This window comes from Mesocricetus auratus, unplaced genomic scaffold, assembly GCF_017639785.1.
Source record: "Mesocricetus auratus isolate SY011 unplaced genomic scaffold, BCM_Maur_2.0 Super-Scaffold_100018, whole genome shotgun sequence".
NCBI lineage: Eukaryota > Metazoa > Chordata > Mammalia > Rodentia > Cricetidae > Mesocricetus > Mesocricetus auratus.
Genome location: NW_024429199.1, coordinates 26,606,947 through 26,617,252, shown reverse-complemented (window position 1 = coordinate 26,617,252; position 10,306 = coordinate 26,606,947). Strand labels below are relative to the sequence as shown.

The 10,306-nt window shown below is 48.7% G+C and overlaps 1 protein-coding gene across 1 annotated transcript; it reads right to left on the bottom strand.

The window, feature by feature from the left end:
- Window positions 1-5,105: 5,105 nt before the first annotated feature.
- Window positions 5,106-8,290, bottom strand: Slc35d3 (solute carrier family 35 member D3). The gene is made up of 2 exons (XM_005065838.4): window positions 7,827-8,290; window positions 5,106-6,881 (listed from the first exon to the last, which is right to left on the bottom strand). The coding sequence occupies exons 1-2, from the start codon at window positions 8,263-8,265 to the stop codon at window positions 6,052-6,054; spliced, it is 1,269 nt and encodes a 422-aa protein (XP_005065895.1). The 5' UTR covers window positions 8,266-8,290; the 3' UTR covers window positions 5,106-6,051.
- Window positions 8,291-10,306: the final 2,016 nt, after the last annotated feature.

Sequence of the window (10,306 nt, the reverse complement as noted above, 5' to 3'; positions counted from 1 at the left end):
CCATTGATCCAAATGCTGGCTAGCCAGGTATATTGAGTTATAAACAGCAACTGAGTCTCTTACTCTGCTTGGCTTGTCAGAGCGTCTCAACCCTCTCTGGTCACTTACAAACAGAATTCTACACACACACACACACACACACACTTTTCTTAAAAAGTAAATTGTCGTTCATAACCATCCTCACAGGAATATGAGAGAGAGAGACAGAGACAGAGAGAGACAGAGGCAGAGAGATGAACAAACCAAAAATCAGTGACTGCTTTTGGACCAATTTGAGAACTGAAGAAGCAAATTGCCACCCCTAACTCTGGAGGGCTAACTCTGTATGGCTGATGGAGACAGATACAGCTAAGATCTTATGTGAATTAGAAGCCACTAGAGCTATATTAATAGAAATACTTTAATGATGATTTTAATAATTTATGGATGAATTTGATTATCTATGAAAATAATGAATAACTAACTGGGGATCAGAGTCTTGTGTGTACTCTTCCATTCATAGGTTTGACATCTGGAACTCCACAATTGGAAAAGGGTTGAAAAAGATTCCCAACTTTCAGGCAGAGGAAGGTGAAGAGTGACTTTTGTAGCACATTCACAGAGCACTTTCCCAACAAAGATCCCCTCTCCAAGTAACAAGATGTAGCAGAGGCTCTCCCACCTGGGGGAAGTGCCTTTATTCCTCCTAAAATAAGTCTCTCTAGCTTTCCTGTATGTTCTATGAGGAGAGGAGAGGCTAAGAAACATTTGCAAAGAGGAACAAACCTAGGGACATAGGCCCACTAAGAGTGGGACCTGGTAAGAATGCATAGCCAAGATAGGGAATCATCTAAGGTTTGGATAGATGAAGAAAAGATTGATGGATTGAAGATGGGTAGATGGATAGATGGATGGATGAATGGATGGATGGATGGATGGATGGATGGATACATGCATGCATTTATGGATGATGGGTGGATAATGGAGAAAACTGACATGTTTATATAATATGATACTATTCAATAATGAAAAAATAAATCATTTTCCTTGTAGCACCATGTATGAAGCTGGAGGATACTAAGTATAGAAAGGCAATTACCACATGCTCTCGCTCAAATGTGCAAGCTAAAAATGTTGACTTTGTAGCACTAAAGTGTTGAACAGTGATGAGCTAGAACATAGAAAGAAGGATGGGACACTTATCACATACCACAATACAGCTAAATAGAAGATCCAAGAGTTGTCAGTTCAGGGTGCCTGTGGTTCACACCAATTTATATGGTGTATAAATGACTAGATGGGAGGAGTTTGGAATTTCCAAAGAAATTATAAGTATGCATAGAAAAATGTTTTACATTCTCTTCTATTGTTGGGATAAAATACTCTCACCAAAAGCAACTTTGGAGGGGAAATGGTTTATTTCACATTCCACTTCTAGGACACAGTCCATCATTGAAGGAATTCAAGGCAGGAACTGAAAACCAAGAACCTAAAGGTAAGAACCATAGAGGAATGCTTATTCCTGGCTCATGTTTTGTAGTTTCATTACAGAGCCTGGGACCACCTGCTTAAGGAATGGTGTCATCCACAGTGGGCTGATCCTGCCTACAATTAATAATCAAGACAATCCCTTATATATATATGCCCAAAGACCAATCTGATCTAGGCAATTTCTTATTTTTGGCTTCTCCTCTCAGATGACTACATGCTGTGTCAAGTTGTCAAAGCTAACTACGAAAAGAAGGAAATGACATTTACCCTGAAATGGTCCCGACACATTTCTGTAGAGCATATCTCTTACCCCCACACCTTATAGCCACACCATTATAATGCCTGGACTGCAGCAGAAGGAACTGAAGACAACAGAGAGAGATAACAAGTACAGACTTTGGAGTCTAGCACTACCATTGCTGCAAATAGTACAGAGCCTAATTTTAACCCTGTGAACATGATACCTCTCATTTAGAGATCTATTTGCCTCAGCTCTTATCCTCCAGCATTGTCAATCATCTGGCTTTCCACACAAGAAATCATTAAGTATTGTCATGTAGCTGTTTCCTCCAAATTGAAATAGCCCTTTCTAGAAAAAGTAGTGAGGAGCCTCCAGAACTAAAATTCACAAGGAAGTTCTAAGACTCATGAGGCCCCTCCCTGAGCTTATGTAAGACATAAATAATTGCTGGGGGAGAGGGAACTCTTGAGAGGCTCAGCATGCAAGTTGAGCAGAGAGTTCTAGGAATACATCTTTGTGAGTCATCACTCGTGCTAGGTGGGTCTTTGGTGATGCAACTGTTTTTGAGTCATTCAAGCTCCTGTAACCCCTCTCTCCTGCTCCATGGAAGAAACCCATTAGTTCACTAGGCTAGACTTGGGTGGAGTCATTTCTTAGGTCTATGGTAAGTACCCTATCTGAGATAAATAATATCTGTTCATATCCCCCCAGGGAAAGTCATAGAAACAGTGGTGCCAATGGCAAGAAAATAAGTAGGTCTAAAGAGACGAAGCAGGTATCCGCATTGGAATCGGATGTCCTTTAGAATTTTCTGAGCAGGCCAGGGCAGTGGTGGCACACACCTTTAACCCCAGCACTCAGGAGGCAGGGGCAGTTGGATCTCTGTGATTTGGAGGCCAGCCTGGTCTACAAAGCTACACAGAGAAACCCTGTCTCAAAAGGCAAAAAAAAAAAAAAAATGAATGAATGAATGAATTATCTGAGAGGGAATTACAAATAACTATGTTAATGTTAAGGTCTCTCGTGTAAAAAGCAGACAGTATGCAAAAACAGACAGATCAGAAGCAGATCATAGAAACTAAGCAAGGATTGAAAAGAAATGCTAGATGTCGATAACAAAAACACAAAGCAAGAAAAGTAAATAAAGAATTCCTCTGACTGGCTGGCCAGTGGACTAAACTCAGATAAGAGTCAGTGAACTTATAGATGGCTCCATCAAAAAATCCCTAAGCTGCGATGGAGTATGCCTATGATCCTGGCGTTGGGAAAGTGGAGACAAGAAGGTAGGAAGTTTAAGGTCAGCCTCCACCTCATGAGAACTTGAAGCCAGCCTGGTTTATGTAAAAGCCTATCTCAGAAAAATAAAAATAAATAACCTTCAAATTAATTAATTATCCTCCTCCAAATAAGCAAATAATCCCCAAAATATGCAAATAAATCCTACCTCTGTTGACTAGATCAGGATTTGTGAATTTCACCTGTTTGTTTGTCTTTTTCTGAACATTGCTATCAGTGACCTAGAGAATCAGGCCCTGTGACGAGGGGTGACTGCTCTTATGGGAGTTTAGGTCCCTGGTCAGCTGTGCTCCTTTCTCCAGTAATACACACCCACCTTCCCATGCGTGCAGCCCTGCCCATCCTTTCCCCACTGTTTCTCACTGATGTATACCACAAGCATTAGCTGAGAGCCAGAGAGCATTCAGACAGAGGAGGCCAGCACCAAGAATGATAGTATGACACCTTGTTGTGCTGCAGAAAAGAGTTACAGTGTTAAGAGAGGGGAGTGTGAGGCAGGTTCCTTCAGTGGTCTTGAGAGCTAAGGACAGTGCAGGGATCTGGGGAATGGGATCTGGCCTGCCAGCTGCTAGTGACCAGGGAATGGGTCCCAGCACTCACTTGTGACCCTGGGATGTACTTTCTCCTAGGGATTCTTTGTTTCTTGTTACCTGCCTTCTCTTATGTACTGTGTGCTCCTTGCCTGAGAGACCTTAAGTAGAGACTCCCAAGTTTTGTCTAAATAGTGTGACAGAATTTTTGTGATATGTCTTTCTGGATTTTTCTTATCCTATCACCATAATCACCTCCAACTTGACTAAACTGTAGTTGGGGACATCTTAAATATGTAATTAACAATTAAAACTAGTAAGTAAACTTTGAATAAACCAAATTATTCCCACATTAGCATGGATAGGCCTCTTCCAATTAGTTTTGAGCTTAGGGCCAATATTAAGATTCCTGGAGGGAATTCTGCCTCAAGACTTCAGCACAGGGGCCATGCCTGAGTTTACCACAGATCTCATACTAAGCACCCTCACAATTATGAATTCCTGGATGCCCTGATCACTTCTATTTCTCTAGTGAACTCTAAAAGAATGTTTCATCAAGTTTGTTGTCAAAGGATTCATCTTTTTGCAACATGTAAAATCCCACACTTGTGACCAAAGGGAAATTTGTTCAGTAAAAAACAATTATTCTTTGATGGTATAAAAAGAAATCCCAAGATTCCTTCAACTTTGTTGCTTTTAATTAATTCTCAGCTTTATATTGGTGTAGCAGGATATTGTTCTCTGGTGTGCTGGTGTCAAAATTAGCACTTTTATTTTAAGTTTTGAAAAGCCATTGCAATTCTGATTTTTCTATTGTGACCACTTCCAACTTCTGTACTTTGGTGGCACTCCTGGAAGCAACTGGCTGCCTGGAAGAAGCAGGAGAGCAGGGTCAGCCATAGCCCCAATGTCATTTGCTCACCAGATTGCAGAGACCTGCCAATGAGCCAAAGCCTGACTTCTGCTTTTTAGGTTGTCTTGGTTTTCTTAAATAACAGAAAAATATAAGATGCCACTATCTGAGTCTTTCAGGAAGATGCTGGCTAACAAGAGCAACCCGGTATCAGGGTCTGCCTCTTGTATTTCTTTTGGTGGCTGCTGCCTTCTAGACTATCTCCATTTCCATTTGTACTTCTGTCTGACATAGGTGGCTTTCATTCCTCAGTAGGAGATGGTGTTTACTTCCTTATAGTTTTCTTTGCGGGAAATTCTTTGTTGTTGTTTGCTTTATCATTTTAAATCTGACTGCTGAGGTAATTTAGGAAGTTCCCAATGGCAGCTGGAAGTATAGCACAGTTGTAGAGAGTTTGCCTAGCCTGCAGGAAGCCCTGGTATCAGTTCACAGCATCACATTAGACTGGGCTTTGCATGCGGGCAATTGCAACACTGGGAAGGTAAAACCAGGAAGGTCAGAAGGTCAGTGTCACCATAGGAAATGGTAAAATGAAAGAAAGCTCCCAATAGGTTTGTACCTGCACAACAGTTACTGTGTCCCACACATGGGAAGCAGCTGCCAACTGCCCAACAGAACATAAATGTGTCTGAAACAAACTCTAACAACCCACCACTTTACAGATAGACTCACACTTTATTTTTCGACAAATATAAGATAGAAAAATATCATAATGCGAATATAGCGGTTGCTCTTTTTGTAACAGAGTTCTGGGGTGTGCAATGTGACTCGGGTTGCTTTCCACGGTGGCCTGTCTCCCTTCTGGCTTTTCTACAGTCAACACTGAATTACATTCCAGCCACTGCATTTGCTTGCAAGAGTATTACATGGGGGGAAAATGGGCTTTTTAAAAGGTTATAGCATTCAATAATAAATATTATAAAGCAAAGAACCCAAACAGCCTTTAAGATACATAATTACAAAGAGCAAACTTTAGACTTCATAATGAAAGCTAAGAACATGTCTTCAAAATAGCTTCAACATTTCCTATTAATATATAATAGAATAATAGAATACTCGTTAAAAAATGAAGGAAGGAAAAATTCGAGTAAACATGATACTGCAGATGACCCGAGGAGTAAACAATTCAGTATATTTATAAATGTCATGTCAACAATATACCTTTGCCTCACAGGCAATAAAAACTATAGTCTGTCATCAGAAATGTGCCCCTGAATGTGATCTTTGAACTTACTAAGTGATGTCATCGTTGCTACAGCCATCTTTGGAAGGGGAGGCTGAGGGACTCTTGGTACATGCAAATGGTTGGATATGATTATAAAGACAAAAAAAATGAACGTCCAGGAGTCTGAAGCTGAAACCACTTTTGATTTTGCTAAGCACCTGCACGGGTATCTTCCTTCTGTGGCACCCCAGGCAAAGTCCCACTAGATAACTAATAACTAATAAATAGGTGCCAATTAGTCTCTGCCGGTCCCTTTCAGCTTACCTTTGCTTTTCTTCCCCTACTCCTCAGAATAAAACTGGAGGTCCCGCCTTAGACGTTACTTCTACCATATAAAATGACCGTATGTACATATGTACATACATGCATGTCTTTTTCAAGGACTCGGTAACTCCTCATTTTCTACCAAATAATCCTTCTTCATATACTTAGTTCCCCTAACCAACCTCCACACTTCCAAGTAAGCATCCTTCAGGGATCTCCTACCCACTTCATCAGAATGCTCTTCTATTCTTGAGCTCCCAGCGACCAGAGAGACGCCTCTGGGGCTCTCCCTCGCCTCTTGCCCAGCTTGCTGTAAGGAGCCACCTGCCCCTTGTGCACCCTCTTGCCAGCTATTTCCACCCTCGGAGGGCAGCTCCTCCATAGCAAAAGGCAACTGGTCCCCACTTGGCTGTGCTTCCTCTCCTGCTGCCTGAGATTCCAAATTCTCGTAGTTGCTCTGCCTTCTGGTCTCCACGAATTTGGCCACACAGTAAATGATGGAGCCCAGGGTGTTGACCACGACTCCAGCAATAAATAGAGAGGTGGGCTCCACGTCGCTGAAGGCCACCATGCCCACCGTGATAGTGGCTATGCTCTTCACCACGCCCACGAAGCTGGTGGTCACCGCGGAGTTGATGTAGGTGCAGTGCAGTGTGGTGAAGTTCATGGCACAGCCGATCAGGATACAGGCCACGAAGATGGAAACCATGGCCGGGTCCTTCCAGCCTGGGAAAGTCCAGGCGTGGATGGAGTCGGTGCTGGCGAATGAGCAGATGACCAGCAGAGGGGTGGCGGAGACCGCAATGACATACTGTGCCGTGAGAGGCCCGTGTTCCGTGTCTGCACTCGCCTTCTGGATTAGCACCAGGTAGGCTGCGTGCACCAACACCGCCAGCACGCCCGTTACATACCCAACGGGGTCGCCTGTCAGGTCGCCAGCTCCTGAGCGCACCAAGACGGAGCCAGCGCGGGAAAGAAAAAGAGAGGAGACACAGTGTTGGTGCGGGTGGGTATCCACTCCGGGAAGCATGTCGCGTTGGAAAAACCCGCTTAACATCCCACTTCTGCCCACGAATTTCGCGGGTACTCAACAGAAGCCCGTCGCGCTCCCATCACTGTGTCAAAATGCGACAGTCAAGCCCAGTCAATGCACCCTGTCTTAGCCAGGATGAAGGCCACCGAGAGCTCAGAAGCTCTGGGGTGGGCCCCTTGGCGTCTCTGAACCCGAACGGAGGTCACCTGGGCGGGTGGTTCCTCCACCCCGCCCAGTGGGCACCGGAAGGGAGAGGGAACCCCAGTTAGTGGCCTCTCCCGGGCGCCGGCCGGGACCCCGGAAAGAGGGTTTCCCGCTGCTGGCTGCTGCATCCCTCAGGGTCCTCCCGCCCCCTCCCGTACCTGAGTCCCAGGCGGGTCCCTTCTGCCTAGCGCCCGGGTACTCCAAAGGAGCCTGGGTCACCCAGGCTTCACTCCCATCTCTCTAGCTCCCCGGCCCCGCGTGATCCGAGGAAGTTCCCGGGTCCCTTCCTTCCGGCTCAGTCCGGGGCTGGACTCCAGCTCTCGGTTCAGGCGACTCTCCATCCCTCCCCGAGGAAAGGGTTGAACCAGAAAGACCCGGGTGGGGACGACGCTCTGAGAAGAGGGGCGGGGGGCGGAAGCGGGGACACGGGGGTTGGGGGCAGGGCTGATGGAGGAGGCTGGAAGACAGAGAAAGGCTGCACGGGGTCTCAGGAGCAAAGTCCCTTTTGTGAGCCCTAGGACCACTCAAAGCTCTCCGCCTCACTCTGCCTCAGTCTCCCCATCTGGCAGTGAGGGCTTTGCACTGAGTGGCCCCGCGGTCTCTATCGGGTGGGGTGGGTGGCCCGGGGGGTTGGCGCGGGTCCCGCTCACCTGCCAGGGCGGCGCCGCAGGTGGTGATGAGCACGGCCGCCAGCACCCCCGGCGAGGGCGCACCGTTCTTGAGCACCAGCACGCCGATGAGCATGGTGACTAGGGGCAGGCAGCGCTTGAAGACTACATACATGGGCAGGCTGAGGCCACGCAGCGACCAGAGAGTGAGGCTGGACTGCAGCGTGGAGAGCACCGCGACCCCCGCGAAGGAGCGAGCCAGGCTTAGGCCGAAGGGGGGCACGGCGATGAGCCCCAGGCGCCGCAGCAGCTCCAGGCTCAGCGCCGCGGTGGAGCTGGTCAGGCACTGCACCAGGGTCAGGAAGGAGAACTGGTAGCGGCTGATGAGGAACTTGAGCAGGATGTTGAGCGAGCCGGAGAAGACCCCGTGCGCGATAGCCACCGAGATGCCCAGCACGCGACCCCGGCACAGCTGCCGCATCGCGCCGGCCCCGCCGCACTCGGCGGTGGTGGAGCTCCGGACTGGCGGGAGGGGAGCGGAGAGACGCGGGGCGAGGGCGGCGGGGGCGCGGGCTCGGCGGCGGGGCGAAGCGAAGGGCTGGGAGTGCGGGCTTGGCTGCCGAGGGCAGCTCCAGCCGGGCGTCCTCGCTGCTCGGCGGCTCCGCGTGTGACTGCCCCGCAGCTCCCGGGAGGCGGGGGCGGGGGACTCCGAAAAGTGACAAGGGTGGGGGACCGTTCTGAGAGGAGTGGCGGGAATCCTAGCGACCGCGACTTGGAAGTAGGTGAGGAGCCGCGTTGAGCTGTGTCCCGCGCGGTTCCCGGGTCAGGCAGGACGCTCTGCGGAGTGCGGGCTGGCGACTGGTCCTCTGGGGCGGCTGCCCCGGGAAGGGATGAATCTGCGCCCCTCTGGCATCCAGTGCCCACCTGGGTCAGCTGTCGGGGTGCGACTCTTCCTTCCCTCCCACAACCGCAGAACAGTGGGGTGCGGGCTGGGGGATCCCCTGCACAGCAATTAGTAACAACAGCGCTCCAGCATTGAACACCGTTCATTGGTCGCAACAAGTGACGGCGCCCCCAGCCCGGTAGCCCGCGAGTTGCAGCGGATTTTCCACCCACGGTCTCTCCCAGCGATGCATGGGAAACAGGCACGTCGGTGCTGGAGGGCGGCCGAGGACCCTGACACTCAAGATCCCAGTGACTTGAAAGAGCCACTGCCTGGAGATGCTTTGTAGCCTGGACGCTGGCCTTTGCTGGGCTGTGAGTCTGCGACCCTCCTAGGAAAGGTCCTGGGATCATGCATGGCCCTGTGGAAGCTTTATCAGGGAGGATGGCGTCTGGGAAGCGGATCGTGGAAGTAGAGGGTCACATTTAATTTAGACAAAGAGATAAAATAAGCCAAACAGCAGAAACTGGGAGGAGGGGGACACGCAGATAGTACTAGTAGTGGAGGATCTTGGAAGGGAAGCAGCCCCAGAGGGGGAGGGGTAGCGCTGGATGCATGATACAGGGAATAAAGTAGGTGGGCGCAGCAGCGATGACCTCAAACACCCCACCCTATCCGGAGATTCGTCAAAAACGGTTTTTGGAGCCCAGGGAACCGACCTCAGCCTGCTAGACAGTCAGGGGCAGCTTTGGGGAGTAGGATGGTGTGGGTGAGAAGTTCCTCCCCGTGAAATCTACTTTTCTTTTTGTGACCCCACCCCCACCCGCCACCAGTGAGGCTTTGATCTGAATTCACTTGTGGGAAATTATGCTCTGACCCGCAGCGAACTCAGCACGAACAGAACGCTGGCTGGTCTTCTCCAAGCGCCAGCCACAGCAGTTCCCATGCTATTTGAAATCTACAGCCAAGGCCAGGCTGTGGGGGAAAAGTGAAGAGTCTGAGGTCTTCCCATCGTGCTCCTTTCAGTTCCTGGGGTCTCATCTGTTAGCCACCGGGATTTCAAGCTTGTAACCTTTGAACACCAACCTCCTTGCCTGGACACATAGGCTACACATTTCCTCAAAATCTCATATATATATTACATTTCTATGCTGAACGCAGTAGTAGAGTACAGATGCGGAAACTGATTATTAGCTCGTCAGGGGGAAAAGAGAAATCATTGGAGCAGGAATCCCAGGCTCACTGCAGTTCCTCATCGGACCAGCTTTTGTGTTGTGGGTACTTTGCATTGAGAGCACTTGTCCTCAAGCTCAGGCTGGCTACTGCCCAGCGCCTCGTACAGCCACCTGCCTGTCCCTGACAGGTGCGCACTCAGGAAAGTTTGGACCCCACGGAGCTGACTTTGCAGGAATAAGTCCCAGAGGCAGTGTGCTGAGAGCTTCCGGTCCCCCTGAGAACCCTTCGGTTTTATTACTGTAAGCTGTGGTTACACACTATTAGCTATTTAAGAGACTCCGGTTTTCAAGGGGTTAGAATAGCGAAGGCTGAAGCAACAATACGAATTGGGTGTGTGGCTTAAAGGTATATTAAAAACATGCAGAGTACGGAGATCAAGACTGAAAGTGAACTTTTTTTTAAA